This window comes from Blennius ocellaris (genome assembly GCF_963422515.1).
Source record: "Blennius ocellaris genome assembly, chromosome: 2".
Taxonomy (NCBI): domain Eukaryota; kingdom Metazoa; phylum Chordata; class Actinopteri; order Blenniiformes; family Blenniidae; genus Blennius; species Blennius ocellaris.
Window position 1 is genome coordinate 27,463,175 of NC_137651.1, and position 18,538 is coordinate 27,481,712.

The following is an 18,538-nucleotide window of genomic DNA, read 5'->3' on the forward strand; positions in this document are numbered from 1 at the left end:
GATGTCGAGCAGCCAGAGGCGGCGTGGATCCTCTGTGGCCATGCATGTAAGGAGAACAGAGAGAGCCTTATCAGCGCAGAGCCATGTGTGCGCAGTGGGCAGCGCGATGGAGCCGCAGCATCCTCCTCCGTGCAGCCGTCGAGGAAAAAAAAAAAAAAAAAAAGCAGGAGGCGCGCTGGAGGACTGTTGTATGTACCGCCACACCCATCGCGCAACACAGACACGGAGAAAAGGAGCGTTTAATGTCGGCGACAGCGACATGACAACAGCCCAGGGCTGTATGGATGAGTCACAGAGACCCCGGCCGTTAGAGATGCAGTCACCCTGCAGAAGGGAGAGCTGCAGGGAGCAAATATTGATATGAAGAGGAATATAAAAAAAAAAAAAATTATAATGATTTGAAAAAAAAAAACATAAAAAAAAAGGCTGAATGGATGCTGGTGCACGTGGGGCCACTTTAGGATAGGTGTTTAAATGAATGTGGACACGGCGTCTCCGTCAGTGCGCATGATACTGCGGCTCCACTACTACGGCACGCTCCAACTCACCTTGAATCGGCGCGTCGGGCGCAGCGCGGCGCGGCGCGGCGCGCACGGCGCGCTGCTCCTCTCCTGTCATTCCCGTGCGTAAGGCGTAAGGAGGACCAATACACGCCCCAAAGCCTCAATCAGCAGCCAATCCACTGACGGCAGAGGCGGACCTGTGGCTGCATTCTCACACTTGGTTTCACTATGCGCTCGTAAAAACGGCTCCGTCTACTACGAACGCGGCGGCGCAGGTGCTCTGTCTCTTCGGGAGAGGATGCGGATGGAAGGACGGGGGAGGGAAGGGAAGAAGGAAAGAGAATAGGATCATGAGCAGGGGCTTCTGCTAGAGAGACCGCGGGAGGTGCAAGGTCGAATATGAGAGATTGGTTGAACGGGGCACTTTGCGTGGTAATAGCTGGTCGGCAATAGTACTATGATTTGGTATGTGGCCACTCTGATAGCAAGTGTATTCAGCACCAGAGGAACGGCCGCTCAAGGTGAGTTGAAGTGCAATATATCTTGTGCCGCCGCGCATTGCTCATCATTTCTGCTGTCTGCCCGTACGATGCTGCTGATTTTTTTTTCTTCCCTACAATTGCATGGCATTAACCCCCCCACCCTCCCACCCCACTCCTCCACCCCTCCTCCTGTTTGCTCCTATGATCTGTGGTGGCAATTTCATCCTTCACAAATGGCTGCATGTCTCCCATGTCACGTGAAAGTTCAGTATAATCGTAAAGCAGATTGTCTCGAAACGGGATAATTCAACATGCCAACATGTCCTCAGTGAGGGATCCTGACGAGTATGGGCTTGATTGATGTGTGGAAGCTGAGCCCCCCCTTTTTTGCAGAGGATGATGGTGGTGGGGGGGGGGGGGGGGGGACGTGTGCTCTGTATCATCCCATTTGAGTTCTCCACAGTGAGGGGTGTGACCGTTTCAGCCCTCAAGATGGAAAAGTAACTAAATAATGCATCACGTGTCAGATAAAATGCACTCTTGGATTTGATAGAGCCCACTGCTGCATGCATGGGAGTCATATGCAGTTTTTTTTTTTTTACCCTGCACATGCATTGGGGGGGTTGACAGTGTGTGTGTGTGTGTGTGTGTGTGTGTGTGTGTGTGTGTGTGTGTGTGTGTGTGTGTGTGTGTGTGTGTGTGTGTGTGTGTGTGTGTGTGTGTGTGTGTGTGTGTGTGTGTGTGTGTGTGTGTGTGTGTGTGTGTGTGGATGCTCCGAGCACATAAAAGCTGCCAGCCTCCTCTCGTGCTGATCCAAGAGGTTTATTTATCCATCCCTGCAGCAACAAACGGCACAATATCCTCTTTTGTTCATATTCCTTTTCCCGGGCACTCTGTATTGACCCATGTACTTACTTAACCTTGCTTTCCCACTTGTGTCCAGATGAGGGAGACATGTGCCAAGCTGTAGGCTGGTTACTGATCCCAATGACCCCGCATACCCAGTCAAAACTGGTCTGCTGGCAGGTCTGGCTCCTCCTGTGATGCCAGGCGAGGCCGAGACGAGCACACTATGAAAACTTGCTGTAATGCAGCGAAACACGTTTGATTTAGGAACAGAGAGTCTCTCAGGGGTGTCATTCTTTAAAGCACAAATTATCCACCCTATGAAAGGCACAGATGTGGCTTAATAATATCGATCCGAAGGTGTTGTCTGGTATCGGCACTGCACTGAAGGTGATTTAAGTCTTACAAGCTGCACCGGAGAGTCACAAATCACACCGTAGCCTATTAGTAATTACAAATGTGAGCTGGTCTGCCTTCTATGCTGCGCTGTCCCACGATGTGCCGCTGCTCTGTCTGCTTGCAGCGTGATGCTGCACAGAACCACTGAAATTGCTTTTATCAGCAGCTGGGACTGATTTTTTTTATCTACCGTTTGTCTCGATAAAGATAACACACCAACCCGTCGTCAGATTTAAAGGATTACTGGCAATAATGGGGTTGATTTCTTGTCAATAATGTTCTGAAGAGAACATGTGTTTTAAGGACACAGTTGAAATATTTGCTGAATGCTGAAATGTTAAGAGTAAATATTTACCATGATGGTCATGCATGATTGATATTCATTGTGTCTGTTTATTATAAAGTCACAGTTTCTACTTAATTAGCTTTGCAAAGCAAAAACAAAGGATGTGTGGATTTTCCTTAAAGTATCTGCATTTTGTAACCCTCTACAGTAGGTGTGTGACATCATGGTTTTAATCGCTATTTTTTCTTTGTGCTTTCCGTGACATCTTCAAAACGGCATGTTTAGAGCTTTTAACTGTTAAAAACATGTATTTTCCAGTTTGCTGTACAGTGGGTAGAAGATGTTGAGGTTAATAGTTTCTCTCTGTTCCTTAATGTCATTGTCAAGTGGACAATATGCAGTGTTTTACTTGAAATCTGAAAAGCATGCCTTGAAAGCAGTTTCATGCATGTAAACTGTTTATCATTACAATAGGAGGATGATGTGACTTCCAGTCAATTGTAGTTAACTTTCCTATTTGTTCCTACTCATTTTCTAGTTCAGTTCAAACAACTTTCATCCTTCCAAACAACTGTGAATCACTGTTATAATATTGGGGTTAAGATATTAATATTACATACCATGATGCTAAAATTTGAAAATAAATTTGGCATTTGGCCCAGAGGAGGACTCAAGACACCAGACAACACTGGAGGTGGAACAAGAGCTCATCTTTATTCTAACCCCCCCCCCCCCAAAAAAAAAACTGCAAAATCCAAATGTCCAAAAATAACAAAGTCCTCGAGATCACAGGAGATAATTGCTGAGACGCTGGAAAGCAGGACTGAGGCCACATAATCAAGATCACCTACCCGGGTTTTCACAAAAACATATATTTCCCCCTTGACGTTAAAAAACAAAAAACAAAAAAAAAATGTAATCTTCCTGGTTCAGAGCTACGATGAGTATGCCAAACCTGTAGGGGGCAGTGTAGCGAGAATCACGACGTCATGATAGCCAATCAGAACGGTGCGGGTTATTTCCTGTTCTTTCAGTGAAACATTTTGTTTGTTTGGGCCGATAAACAAGCATTAGAGTATGAAACAAATAAAGCACAAGAAGAAGTAGCTTTCACTGGATCCATTTTCATCACAGCGTTCAAACTGTAAACACCAGTTGAACACAGACGATGTGCGGCGCAAATTCGGACAAATATCACCATTTATGTAAATACCTGGGTGCGTGTAACCGCAACTAAATGATGGTTAGAAGCAGAAAGATTCCAGTAACTCACACTTCATATCACTCATGTACTTCCTCAGGCTGAGCAGCATTCCTCCCTCAATTAACTGACTGTCAATATGATACTTTGACTGTAATTCCAAACCAAAATGGTTGAAATTCTATTTTTATTTTTTTTTTAATTTTATTTCTTCTGGCCACAATCATATTAACTTTCCTGAAAAAACAAAAATACAAAAACCCACAGTATTTACTATGATTTCTTCTGGGAAATCAGGCATGTTGGGAAAGACTTGTCCATTTGTCTAATCAATTTCTCCTTGGTGTCATTGTTACTGTGAAGTCAAGTAAATGGGATCTAATAAAATACAACTAATTATTGAATAACCTTTTTTTTTTGTGTGTGTGTGGAAAGATTATAAAAATGCGTAGCGAGGTTTTAGACGGCCGGATTTCGTTCCGTTGCCCCAATGGGCCGCTCGCTCACAGCACCAGATGATTACCGGTAGTTTAAATCCAAACCTGTGAAATATTTCATCAGAACGCTAGTTACCTTTCGATCGATCAAACAAAATGGACTAATTGTTGCAGCTTTTGTGATTTTCTCCTCCTGACTCAGCCCTCCGAGGAGCAATGTCAACGCGCACATATCTGAAAAATCTCAAATTAATCCTTAAAGCGAGCCGCCATGTTTGCACACCTCGTCTGTCAGACGAAGCTGGAACCATATGCTTCGCTGTTGCGCCAGGTCGGTTTGTCACAGAAACAAAATGGCGGCTCTCAACCTGAAACCAGTCTACTGCTCAGAAACGAATATTTTAAAGAAGGTTTTCAGAGTTAGCCCGTGTGGTTTAATCAAATAATTTTCTCTGTGAGAGCAGCAGGTCAGATTTTTTGAGGTTCCAGCGTCACCGATTTCAAACAGATGGTCAGAAACGAACTTGGTCCAAAACAAAGAAGAAAAGTTGGATTAGGGCGGCTCGGCGAGCCGAGCCTTGGCTCCTCTCGTCCCTTAACGACTGCTATTTTGTTGTATGTGCACTTTGATCGCTGTAAGGCGCAAACACGGGGCGGATGAGTCGACAGCAAAATGTTGGACATAAAATGATTCAATTACTTTTAGGAAACTACACTGGAGGCTCTTTAAATAAAATTGATGGCTAAATGCTGGAAGTGCCTCTGCAATAGCCGCAAAAATCCAAACAATGCATGACTGGACAGTATTGTGTAATGTGAGGATACTTTTACAGTGATGATCCATTAAGGCGGTAAAATAGAGGAATCCATCGTGTTTGAGCTTAATGCAATAAATGTTTTGATAGGTGGACGAATGCCACAGAAGAGATCATTTTCCGAGCTCATGTCACCCTCTAAATAGCCAAAATGATGTATGATAGATTTTCAATGCCGCAGTCACAGCTTTGCTCAGGGTGTTTTTCCACATTTCCACATTTTTTTTTTTAATAAACACATAAACAACCACTGCGAATCATCTGAATAATATACCTCGTGCTTTACTTCATAGCGACATAAATTATTGCGTGAAAGCAACATGGCGTCGTCTGCATATAGGTGTCGTCTAAGACGGTAAGACACACAACATCATTGGTGAATCTAATGCAAAAGGAGGAGAAATCCACATTCTCACATGAAACTGCACAGAATAGTTAAATACTTGAGTTAACATTTGTCCAGGTTTGTTCAGGTTCAAACAGCTTTTGGCTCCAGTGCATTAAAAATAACATCGTTTCTATTACGAATTACTCTTTCTGTAGCATGCAATTATTCATTGCAGCGTCACATTTCTCCTCTGGGAGCCTCAGAAACACATCATTTATGGTTGGTATGATGAATTTGAAGTGCCAACAAAGTAAAGCTGCTGACACTTAAGTAAGGTTTTATTTCTAAAGTGTGAACTGATGGTTGTAATAATGTGTTATATTCTAATTAAGGTTCTTTATATTTTGCTTTAAAAACAACATTTTGTGGCAGTGTTGACGTAGAGGTTAAGGCAACGAGCAACTGCAAGTAACTACAGTAACCGGTTGGAGTCTGTCTGGAGACCCGGGGGCTTTAATCCCCCGACTGCTCAGGTTGTGTCAGGAAGGGCATGTGGCGTTAATCTCCTGCCAAATTAAAACACGCAGATCACATGATCTACTGTATCTGCAGAGATCCAACACGCACGTTCCGAAAGAAAATTCACAGAGTGTTTTGACAAACAAACACCCGACAATCAACAAAAAGCAAAATTCAACAAGAGGAACTGGAATGGAGTTTGAGGTGTGACATGAAGCCAGTTTTATATTGCGTTGTGTTTGTATTGCCTCGTCTGACATTTATGATGCAATAGAAATCCTTCTGGTGTCGATGTATCTTCGGAGTGTTTCTGTCGTTTCGCTTCTGGGGTGTCTCGGGCAAAAAAAATAAAGGTGTATTTTTAGTGGAAAGAAACGCCAGGTTTGCTCGTGACTGCTGCAGTTTGCACAGACCCGTCAGGTCAAGCAGGGTTGATGAGTAGAATTCTTTTATTGAGCCCACTGCTTCGGCACAATCGTGAAGCACATTTGGAGATTGGCTAAACATTGGAAAGTGAGATGGAGTTTTTGTTAGAATCGATGCAAGCAGACATTACACTTAAAAGTGAGCCATCTGACACTGACTCACTCAACTTCCTGTCATTTAATCTCACAAATATCTCAGTTTGGTTTTTTTTTCTTCTTTTTTAACTTTCCTCGCTTGACGAGGAAGTGTTGGGCTTTGCACTGAGCTGTTGCGTCACCCCGCGGTTAGGTGTTTAATCAAACAATCAGCTCAACATTGGAGATGAGGAAAAGTATTGAAAAGTCCTCTCCGGGAAGTGTTAAAACACACCAAACAAATGAGCTCCCTTAACGTCCGGCGGGCCACATTAGTCAACGGACGTGCGCATAAGCGCTCAGGTGTTGGCCATCAGTCACGGTAACTGGACGTCCGGAGGAGTTTTCCGGTGCCAAATGCCCGTCGGAGAGACGGCATATGGTCACGGAGACCCGAGGTTAGTTCAACAGAGTCAACAGTGACTTGGCAACAAAACAAGGTGAAGCGAGAGGGACTCGGACGGCAATACAGAAGTAATTAAATGTCATTGGCAAGTGTCGGGGAGGGGGGGCATTTGAAGGACCATTCTCAGCCAGAGTCACTGACGACGGCCTGACTCTCCTTTCAGGTCCTGAGCCGGGGCTTTCAGCTCTTTTTTTTTTTTTTTTTTGAAGCATTTGTTGGAGCTGGCTTCAAGCCAGACAGTTTTCATTTGTAATTCCTTTCTTGTGAGCAGCCTTTCTTGATGTTTCGCAGGAATCTGGGGCTCCCTCGTGAGCCCTGGCCCGGCACACTTGTTCCTAAAAGACGAAGGATTGAGTACGTAGGAGCAGACGGGTTACGTGAACGTGTCAGAAAATGTCACTCGCGCGTCTGAAAACCCGGGGGGGGGGGGGGGGAAAGAGGGCTTTCTGAAAGGCCCCCCTGCTGCTCCCGGGGGTCCGGCCGCAGAGCGTGACTCAGATTAAAAAAAAAAAAAATCTGTGACATTAAGAGACACTGCCTCGTTTCACGACATGCTCATGACAGCAGAGATTTAATTTGTCTGACGTGTGCAGTGATTTCAGCACTTTTAATGATATGGATTCAGCACAGCAGTGTCTTGACTTTGAATTTGTGTGACGGTGCAGTTTAATGACGTTTCCTTTGATTGCTGCTTTTCTGTATTTGTTGAAAATCAATTGCAAATATCATGAAGCCTTAACTTTGTTTTTGTCTCAGTGGAGAACAAAAAAAAAAAGAAGAAAGATTTCAGTGGAGTTGTTGCTTATAATTTACCAGGCTTGGTTATTCTGAAGAGATTGATTAGTTTAATCAGAATCTTGATGTGATGATTTCTTTAAAATAGCTGTTTTATTATATCTTTTCTTTTCAACTGTCTGTTTCGTTACTGAAAACCACCCCAAAAAACGCTTTTTGGCTCCCCGAGTTTTCTGCCAAATTCTGAAATTATCCACCTAACTGATATTTACTCATATTTCTTTTAGTCCTGTCTGTGACGGCTGCTCTTCGCCCGTTGCTCTGGATGAGCGTCAGTCCAGTCAGTGTAAAAGAAATCAATAAAAGTGTGTACACAGGAATGATTCATTCACTTAATTATCCAACCGCTTGTTTTCTTGTCGTACATTTGACCTCAAGCATGCAATCAAAGTAAGTCCATGAACCAGTTCCAATATTAGTGTGTACTGTGTCCTCGGTGAAGAAAGGATAAGATACATGGATGCAGGTTTCGTGGTTTCCACTGTGGTTGGGACTTGTGGACTCTCTATGTTGAGTTTGCACGTTCTCAGACTATGTTTTGTGAGGTTAATTGCCGATCGTTCCAGGGTAAATCCTTCAGCGCTCCGCGGCTCTGAACTGATTTAGAAGATGGAAAATTGGGTTTTGTGATGGGCTGAAAGTACATTTTAGCTTTTGGACCAAACGCTGCAAGATCTGCCAAAGCGAAGCCTTTCCATGAATCCTGAGGCTGACGACACGGAGAGCGCGTTGGTTACATAGGCATCTACTGGGTTATCCTCCCATGTGCCGCAGGAATTTGCACCATCACTTAGTTTCTCACACTTCATTACAGTCAGCACAAAGTTTTCATGGGGCTCAGTTGAAGTTTTCGGCGTGCACCAAGCAACTTACCCTGATCCACCGCACTCGGTCCAATACTCTGCTGGGCTGAAAGGTACCCTAAATGATCACTATGGAAGATGTGCAATTTGCACAAGCTCATTTCTCAATAAACACAAAATTGTTGGCGATCCGATGAACTTTTGAATTTATTAAGCAGGTAATGTTGAAGTGAACGTTTGCCGTTCTTTTTGGAACCCCCCCCCCCCCCCAAAAAAAAAAAACAAAAAAAAACACAAGTTGTAAGTGACCACTAAAGCGTTTGCTTTTTTTTTAAATTGCTGCACAGCACACTGCATTATTGTGTGTTGCCATATTGTGTGTTGCCATAGCGACGAGCTTGATACACAGAATGTATGTTGGCCCTTGCAGTTCACGATCACATCCATCTTCTCTGCTGACTGGCGCCATGAGACTGTTCATATTAAACTGCACTGGAAGATTTTACTCTCATCCATTCAGAGACTTTTGTTACTAACTACCTGTATATTTAAGGTCGCAATCGGATGATTTATGATTGTTGGATTAAAAATCCTCAGGTCGTAATCGTACCTTGAAAATGCGACATTGCTATGATGCTATTTAATTTGAAATAAATCGAGGGGATTCATATAAAACAGCTTCAGCATAAAGTCCTCTGCATATTAATAAATGCAGTTGATAACAGTCTATTGTATAATATGTATGTATTTTAAAACATTTCGATCTGAAAACTAACCAGCTAGTACAGATACTTCTAAAGAATCTAAACATAGAAATGTCAAATTGAGCACGCCTCGTAATAAGGCCAAATGTCCTGAGCTGGTTTTCCACCCTGCTGGTTGCTTTCGCTCAACTGGGCAACAAAAAAAAAAAAAAGCACAAGGTCATCCTGCAGGACGTTGAGTATTTTTGGGCTCGACTTTTTTCCCCCTCAACTTTCTGAGTGTTGGCCTCCGTCACACTCAGTCAGTGGATCTATACTGTAAACATGTTCAACATAAGCTCTCAATATGCTTGCAAGGCTGTTTTAGAAGTCATCTCTGATTTGACAGCGCAACTTCCTCTGGTTTTATCTCCTCTCTCTCTCTCTCTCTCTCTCTCTCTCTCTCTCTCTGTCCCCATGCTGTACGTTCTCGCTGATGGCGGTGAGAGTAAAGCTCAGTAATGAGCTCAGGAGAGGGGCTGTGCTCAAGCTGTGGATGGCAGACTCGCAGTACTGGGCATGTGCCAGCTCTTTCTGGTGGTGCCCTCTCCCCCTCCCTCCTCCCTCCTCCCTCCTCCCTCCTCCCTCCTCTCTACACCCTCAGCCAGTCCAGTCCTGCGGGAGTCTCCTTGCTAAACACAGCCGGGGGCATTCTGGGAAAGCCAGTTTTAGATCACGTGGCTCTGGTTGGATGGGCCCAGCGCTCAATCCTCTCCTTCCTGAATGTACGTAACGCTTTGCTGCTGGCAGCAAGTCTGAATGATGAAGTGACTCAAACTTCAACGTTAGTGAACGTCAGCATGCTTGGTATTATTGCTTGGTGCTATTCAGGTAGTAAAAGTTAAATTCTTGTTGTTATGTAGAATTGTGGTTCGCACTCCGAGATGCCCTCAGTCTGAGTTTGCAGCCTTTGTGGGCAGAGTCTGCATGTTCTCCCTGTGCAGAGGTGATTTTATATATGTATACATGTTTAAGGTTAAGGTTGTTTGCATTGCACACGCTCGGGTTGTATTTTGCCATAGTCAGCTGGGATCGGTTGGATAAACTTGGATAGAGTGGTATGAAAGATGAATGGTTTTGTATGACAGAGTCATTCTTTTGCTATGATATTTTGCTCATTTAAACTTTCGGGAACATTTCTTCAAAATGGATCACTTGATGAAAAACTCGCTGATGATCATTTGGTTGCATATTTTCACAAACCTGCCTAATTAAATATTCAGCAATGTCAGTGAGTTTTGAACTCTTGTACTTTTGATAGTTAGATTACTCTTGTAAGAATGCAAATGATGCTACGGTCATTGTCTTCATACATTTTTTTACTATTATTGTTAGAATCTTATCTGTACATCTGTACTATTTTGTTTTTCTACTGTTCTATCCATTTATTGTCAATTTGCTGATTAAGCAATGCAAATTTGTAGCACAAATGATTGAATATCTTGTCTCGTCTCATCTTATCGGGGAGTATTTTGCTAAATTTTTTTAGTAAATGAAAAGATGACTACATATAGATTCTTATTTGCAGAAGAAAAAGAAATTCTGTTCACTGCTTTACTCACGCAAAACCAATATGTTTATTATAGAAAATAAGAAAGCTGGATGAAATATTTATTCATGAAAACTTCTTAAAATAATGTTTGTGCAGCTTTAGTTGTGGCAATTCAAAGTTAGATTAAACTCTGAGGAGGTTTTTACTCACTGGGTACAATAAAACTACCGGCTCACAGATTAAAACAATAAAACCGATACAGACAATGGATGGAAGTATTTCACCGTGAAAACATTTACATTTAAAGTAAAACTTGGGCTTTTGGAGACAAAAAAAAAAGTAGATCACAGGACAGAATAGCTCCTTCAGGTGGCAAAAAAGAACAATCACTGTTTTTGTGGGAAAAAAGAAAAAAGTAATACGAGCAGAAATTCAGGAAATTAAAAAAATAAAAATAACAAAAGTTTATTTGGCATCGTCACAAAAAGTACTTTTAGCGCTGTGAGCTTCTGTTCTGCGTTTCTTGAAGGTGAATCAGCTTTAATCACTTTACATGGTGTTGGATGGTCAACCCCCTTCATTCAGCACTCAGACCAGACCCCCCCCCCCCCACCCCCCAGCACATTGCCTCCTGATCGTGTTTAACACAGGCTGATCTCAGAACGCCAGAACGCCGGAGAGAATAACAACGTTTGGCAGCGAGGCAACTGACCTGATGTGAACGCGGCGGCCGTTCCAAAGTTTTGGGGCTGCGGATAAAAATGCCCAGTCAGCTCGGAGCACAATTCCAGATCTGGGAGCGACTACAAAGTCACGATTTGACGACTTCAGTAGGTGACAAGGAGTTTAGGGATGATTCGGCTCTGATACATAGAGACTGTTCTGGTTAAAAGAGCTTCTTTACGACGTGGAAGACAGAATGTCTTCCACGTCCAGCAGGATAACGCGCCATTGGTGCAAGCCTTTATTTATCACAACCTGGTTTCTTGAACAAACAATCACTACACGGCAATTAAATTGCCTTTCTGACGCACTTTTTAGGGGGAATTATTTCCAGCATCTTGTCGGATCTATTTTGTTATGTGTGTTATGCGTGCTGGTTTTGAACATCTCGTGCTTTTGGAGTTGAAAAAAGAACACAAACACTCCACAAAAGGCTATTGTTAATAACGGCTTCTAACTAACTGAATCGATTGAATAGCTCAAACGGCTCACTTTGTGCATCAATAACTGTAAAGTGTAAAAAGTAGACAAACTTTAAGGTAGCATAAAACAACATTGCAAATGAGTGGGCTATTAAAACATTAATGACCTCTGTACAAGAATGAATGAATGAATTAATTTGGATTTTCTACGTGTGCATACAAAGTAAAACATGCAAATATATATATATATATATGAATAATTTTGATGACATGTAAAAAGCCATGACACAAAAAAGTAATTAAAGAAAACCCTATAAATAATATGAACTACGGACATTAATAGTGAACAATTAAAAACACTAAAATGTACAAAAGTATGGTATAAATTTAGAATAAATAAATAGAAGCTCTACCTATACAAATCTATTGAACAAAATTATTTATCAGAAATATATGTATATGTAGAGCCCAACATAAGTGACCGCAGACCGATAAATCAGAAAAAAAAGAGTAGAACAAGATGAAATGAGAAATATAAACTATACATAACGATTTAGTGTGGGAATAATTATGTAGTTTATTTGAATTCCAATAGAAAACTTTTTGAGTTGTTTTTTAAAAAGCGTGTTTGTTGGTGTTGGATTGGACGGATGTGTGCGTGAGCTGTTCCACACTGCAGCTCCGGTGTATTCAATTCAATTCAACTTTATTTATACAGCACCAAATACAACGGTCATTTCTTGGTGATTTTAACAGAAGAGAGAAAAATCCCAAAGGAACGTGTACTTGAACGTGATCTGATATGTTTAAGATGTCAAATTCACTTTAAGGCAGAGTTCATGAGGATCTGGGACCTTGTGTGAAAGTGGCCTTGATCTGATTTGAACGAATCAAACGTCGGTCATTTATGTGCAAAGAGAATGTATTCGCCACATGTTGTCGCTTTATATGTCGTAAGCACAAGTGGATCTTCTTTTGTTTCCTCATTAGCTCATGATGGAGTAGAGCGGGCGACGGAGAGCCATCTCCTGATCCGAATCTGTGAAATTACATTGAGCGCAGTGGCTTTTAAAAACACAATGAGCAGAAGCTGACCCTCATGATTATTCAGGCCTGTGGGTTGGCGATAAGCATCTCGACACTCAGACTGGGCTCCGCTGAACTGATACTATCGAGGCACTTCATTAAAGAAGGCGGAGCGGAGTCGTCTTCGTGAGCGGCGCTCGAGATCACATACAGTGAACCACCTTTACCGGTAATGATGTTCAACGTTGAAAGGCGTTTAACCAATTGAGAAAATCGCTGTTGTTATTAGGCTGAAGCAGGACGCGGGTCCTGTCACTTCTTGCTCATCATGAGCCTCAGAAACCAAAAACACTCAACTGCTAAAATAAGAATTGAGGAATTGAAACATCGCTGGCACGCAAAAACACACATGGCGAGCAAAATGTACATTACATCCAGTTCTTATTTTTTTCTTATTTGTTCATAATGTAAAAATATTGAAGGATTCTAAAATAATAATAATAATAATAAACTATATATGTACAAGTTCAATGATGCCTTTTCCAAAGCTGGTGTATAAAACCTACAGCCTGGGGGCCAAATCTCACCCATAAGGTCCACTCTGGATGGATGAAGAGTTAAAATGACAAAAATCAAGACATGGACTTGAAATGTTTCATAAAAACTGCTGCGAACTTAACGCAATAATGAGACCCGAGCTGATTATATCAGTGAGAAATGTAGCTACCATTCAAAACAAATAGTTGAAACTGCACTTAATCTTGAAAATATTTTGCAACTAAAACAATAGAAATTAAGTGTCTAGATAATTGTATTTAAAGATCCTTATTCCACTGGTCGCACTTAAAGTTGAATTCGTCGTTATGTGAACTAAACTGATTTGGACCGATTTGATCCAGATCTTTTAAGCTTGACTTGTTAAAACATCTGTGAGGATAAACTCGGGGTAATCTGAGCTTTTTTTGCTCCTCCTCTCTACACCAGCAGCAGCTCATACTGTAGCAGGCCATGTGATTTATTTATTGTATGTGGGCAGCAGCACTAATCAGTGACTTTTTTTCTTTTGGTTTTTGTTAATTTTATTAAAACATGTTACTCCTCTCATGTCTATTTTTTGCTTCATTGTGGTCTAATTGAGGGCTTTGGTGTTCCTCTGGCAGTGCAGCGTCCTGCTCCACCGCTCCGTCGCTCCGTCGCTCCGTCACTCCGTCACTCCGTCGCTCCGCCCCCGGTGTCTTTGGCAGGCCCGGCCCATTTCACACATCCTGCCTCGCTCTCTTCTCACCACCGCTCAAGCAGGTGTCAGCACATCCACTGCATCCCTGACTGAGCATTGCTTGTCAGTGAATGCAGGCTGACCTTTTTTTTTTTTTTTTTTTTTTTTTACTTTTTGTTATCTATCTATCTATCTATCTATCTATCTATCTATCTATCTATCTATCTATCTATCTATCTATCTATCTATCTATCTATCTATCTATCTATCTATCTATCTATCTATCATCTTTTATAAGCAGGATAATTACCTTTATCTTGCTGTGTACATATATGTGTGTATGTATGTACAGTCGACGGGTGGGTGTATGTTGGATATAGATTAATTTATTTATATGGATTGCTAATAAAGGATTCAAATATAAGTGTGCATGTTGTGTGCGTGCATGTGCATACAGATCGATGAATTCATATTGGTACATAGAGATTTGTTCTTTCTTTTGTATTTTATATATGTTTTGACATGTCTGGAACACATTAATAATAAGAAAAAGGTTGTGGTATTTACATTTTTAATATATTATTTTATTTAAGTTTGTTTGGAAAATGAAGGAACTTGAATAGTTGCTTGGCTGTTGCATCAAAAAACAAAACGTAGATATTAATCTCTTCTAATATGTTTGGCGCAGTGAAGGAATGAAAGCATCGAATGGTGAGTTTCCACACAGCCAGAGTCAAACGGTGGCGTGTGGCCGTGAGGAAGGAAGGAACTTGCGATCAGAAGTTAAATCATGTTTTACCTTCTTTTCTTTTTTTTTTGCCTCAAAGGTGAATTTGTGCCTTTTTGTGTGTGTTTCTGTTTGACGTCACTTCATATTGTGCATCCATTGTGCACAGGAGCTGTTGGAAGTAAATGTGAGTGCAGAAGTGCCAAACACAGTATGGATATCACTGCAGGCGGCTGTGTTCCTACTTCCTGGTTGGCAGACAGCGTTCAATATGTTTCGGGGAACACTTTGCACACAGCGGCTATGAATGGAGCCTCTGCAGCCGAGCCGTTTTGTCGAGAGAGGAAGAGATGTAAGGGGAAGCGTGGTGATTAACTATGAATGATAGAGCAGCAGGAATCTGAACCTTTTTTTTTTTTTTTCCAGTAGTAAGTAAGAGAGAAATCAGCGCTTTCACTTTGAGGGCTTTGTGCGCTTTATGTTTCCTGCGCTTCCTTTGGCAGGAATGGAGTTTGATGTAGAATCGGCCCGCTTGTTTGAATTTTGCAGGGATTAACACAGAGATGTACTTTTTAGACGCACACACACACACACACACACACACACACACACACACACACACGCATGCACGCACGCACACATTCAGGCCATTTACTGATGTGACCTTCAGCACACACAGGCTGGCATTCAATTACCGCCCTGTCAGTGGCCCATCCAGCCCAGTGGCTGCGTGTCCTTGAGACTCTCTCCAGCCTCCGTCCAGTCTATATTCCATTACATCCTCCACATCAGGAGCTCCGTCCAGCCTGAAGCGCATCATATCCTCCTTCGCTGTGCAGCGCGCGCACAAACACACACACACACACACACACACAGACGCACACACACACACACACACACACAGACGCATTTCAACTTGTGATAGATCCTCCACCAAACCTACAACTGCACTGAGCAATGCTCATCCCCGCTCACGCGCCCAATCAAATCCAAGCACGAGGTCAATATTAGATTTGAGTTTTGCCGGGTGCAGAGTTGTTGGATGTTTTTTTTTTTTTTAAACGGGCTCATCCAGAATCGTCTCACACTGAACTCCCTCGGTTTTTCTTCATATTTTGTGTTATTGGACGTTATTACCGTCACAACACGTCCCCGGCTCAGCTCTGCCTGATTATTGCAAAGAAGAAGGGGAAAAAAACCAAAATGCCTTGAGAGGCTCTTTACTGTACAAATCTGCGATCATTACTGCAAGTACAGTGTAGTGCTTTTCGTGCAACAAGCCATTTTAACCCGCTGCCACTTGGGGAAAAAATAGCAACAAAAAAAAAACCTCCACTGCAAGTTGAAACGTCTGGTGGATTTAACCCCGCGCCCCCCTGCTGTGCTGCTGCAGCGATGTGACAGCTGATGATTGACCCCCGAACAGACGCGTCTTACTGATTCACAGTGTTTGTTACATTTCATTGTCTGTATCAGTCAACACTTTTCGGTTTGCTTGTCACTTTGTCAGGAAATGCACTGACCGTTTATCACCGTAAAACCACATTTACCAAGATCGCTGTGACTGATTATGTGCATCAGTCAAGCTCTCACTGAATGAACAAACCTTACATGAACATGTTCACAGAGGAGGGCTTCAATTCAGTTCAGATCGTAGAGTTTTTAACAACGTAGAAAGTTCATATTTCAAGAGTCAGGCGGCTCAGAGGCCGTGACGGTAAATTGGATATTGGGACTTTTGGTTGAGCAGAAGAAAATATGTTGATTCCATGACGTTCACGTCGGTGGTCGCTGATGGAAATACACGTCAGTGGGTCTCCCCCTGACTCTGTTCCCACGTATTTAACCAAAGCCAAACAGCGAGGCATTATTCACTCTGCATTTCGCTTTTGTACCTGAACCGCGGCCCATATAGGTGATTTATCTGACAGGTGACTGACTTGTTACCCTCCAGGAATTCATGATCATGGCAATAAATATGCTACGGGCCGAGGATGGATAACATAAAACACATTGCTCTGTGGGATTTATTAGATGTCTGATTTATGCAGATCTTAGTCAACAGATTTCTGCCGGCATGTGTGTTTGTAGAGTCTGAAGTCTTCGCGGTGTGGCTGGAGACTTCAGGTGACATTCACGGCGCCAAATCAATCACGGATTGCAACCGTCTCCCTACTGTACCGACCCCTTTGTGTGTCGGGTGCCGTTCATTTGGAGGGCGGATCCCCGCACCGCATTTATGACTTGTTGAGCACATAAATATTTCCCCCCTGAATAAGCTCTCATAAACGCCATTGGGTCAGCGTGTCTCCATTAGGAAAATGAAAAGTGGTGACCGAGCCGGTGCTGATTGTCCCTTCATGAGGATCTCATAAAGCAACCGGAGATTTATTATTCCGGCGATATACATCGCGGCAAATCCTCAAATCCACCACAAGGATCTGAAAATACTTCGGCAACCCGAGCAGAGAAAACAATGGATTTCAGCCGAACGCACAGTTGTGGCAGCAGGTTGGAGCCTGTGCTTCATGTCAAGTGACTCGACTTACTCAAAACCAAACAATGCGTGCAGTGTGTTTCATGATGGACGGAAGCCTGCCCTCTCTTTCACTCTGCAAGCCACAGAGCTGCAGCGTAACGATACGAAGGCACTCGAATCATTTCAACAAACACACATGTTGTATGGTGCCAGGCTTTACGGGACCACAGTGGATTTTTATCCCACTATTTATATCCACAGATGATCCCAATAAGTGGTCAAGTTCTAGAAATGATCACACATTTCTACATCAGTGGAGTGTAGTAATCCTGAATCCCTGCACAATACAAACTGAAGTGTGCCCCTGGTGGTCGGGTTGATGTATTGCAGTTACTGTCTTAATTTCTCATATGTGGATAGTGTCAGGTGTTGCTATGACAACCACCAGCACTTTGGGTTAGTAGTATTGATATTTTCTTGATTTGTCAACAATCTCATTTTTGTTTGTTTAAACCAAAACATAAAAGGAAATATTAAGTGTTTTTTTTCTTTATTTTTGTCGATATTTAAAAAAAAAAAAAAAAAAAAAAATATTTAAATTTTTTTTTTTTACAAACATCAATATCTGTTGATTGGATGTTGAAGCTATAGAATACATAATCAGTTCACCTGGATGCTGCGAAGGGAACAAATCTTGTCGTTAATGATGGAAGTTGAATTACAACTCTGATGACATGACAAATGAAGGATTCCATGCAATATGTATGAATTTAGAGGAATAAGAAGAAAAACTGTATCAATGTAAAATAGTTATTCATGAAATTAACATGTGGGAGTTGTGTTTGTGAATATATTGACAGAATATTTGCTCATCAAGCTTCCGTTCATTCACTGAATGGAAGTTGATGCGGTTTCTATCAAACCAGAATTCTCTTTCCCAAATATGATACCAAAAAATACATTCTGTGGAAATGACCTTGTTCTGAGGCAGAAATATAAACGGTGAACAGTTCTGTTGTTGATCATGTGAAATGGCTGCTGCATGAGGTGAAATGTTTATTTGTGGTGTGGAATTCAGAACACAAACTGATTTTCAGTTGTGCCTGAGTTATATAGAAGTTGCTGTGTTGTGTGGGGAGGTCAGGTCTCGCTGTGTGCAGGTCGCAACGCTGCAGATGTTCGTCTTCCAATCTGTTTGCGATCGTTACGTCTTCTGTGTTTCATCAAACACTGATTCCCCATCAGGCCCGTCCTGATGAAAAATGGCCTCTTATGACTGTGAAGCCTTCCTGTCCATCGGAGGTCAATGAGGGCAGTTTAACGGTCGTGT

At 42.2% G+C, this 18,538-nt stretch overlaps 1 protein-coding gene across 1 annotated transcript in view; it reads left to right on the top strand.

The window, feature by feature from the left end:
* Nucleotides 1-890: 890 nt before the first annotated feature.
* The window catches only part of igsf9ba (immunoglobulin superfamily, member 9Ba), a gene marked incomplete at its 3' end in the record, with an annotated part of 74,427 nt that continues 56,779 nt past the window's right edge, over nucleotides 891-18,538 (top strand). Inside the window, exon 1 of the mRNA XM_080506903.1 lies at nucleotides 891-1,024. Coding sequence (XP_080363029.1) covers nucleotides 961-1,024 — 64 coding nt within the window. The 5' untranslated portion in view covers nucleotides 891-960. The remainder of the gene's footprint in view (nucleotides 1,025-18,538) is intronic.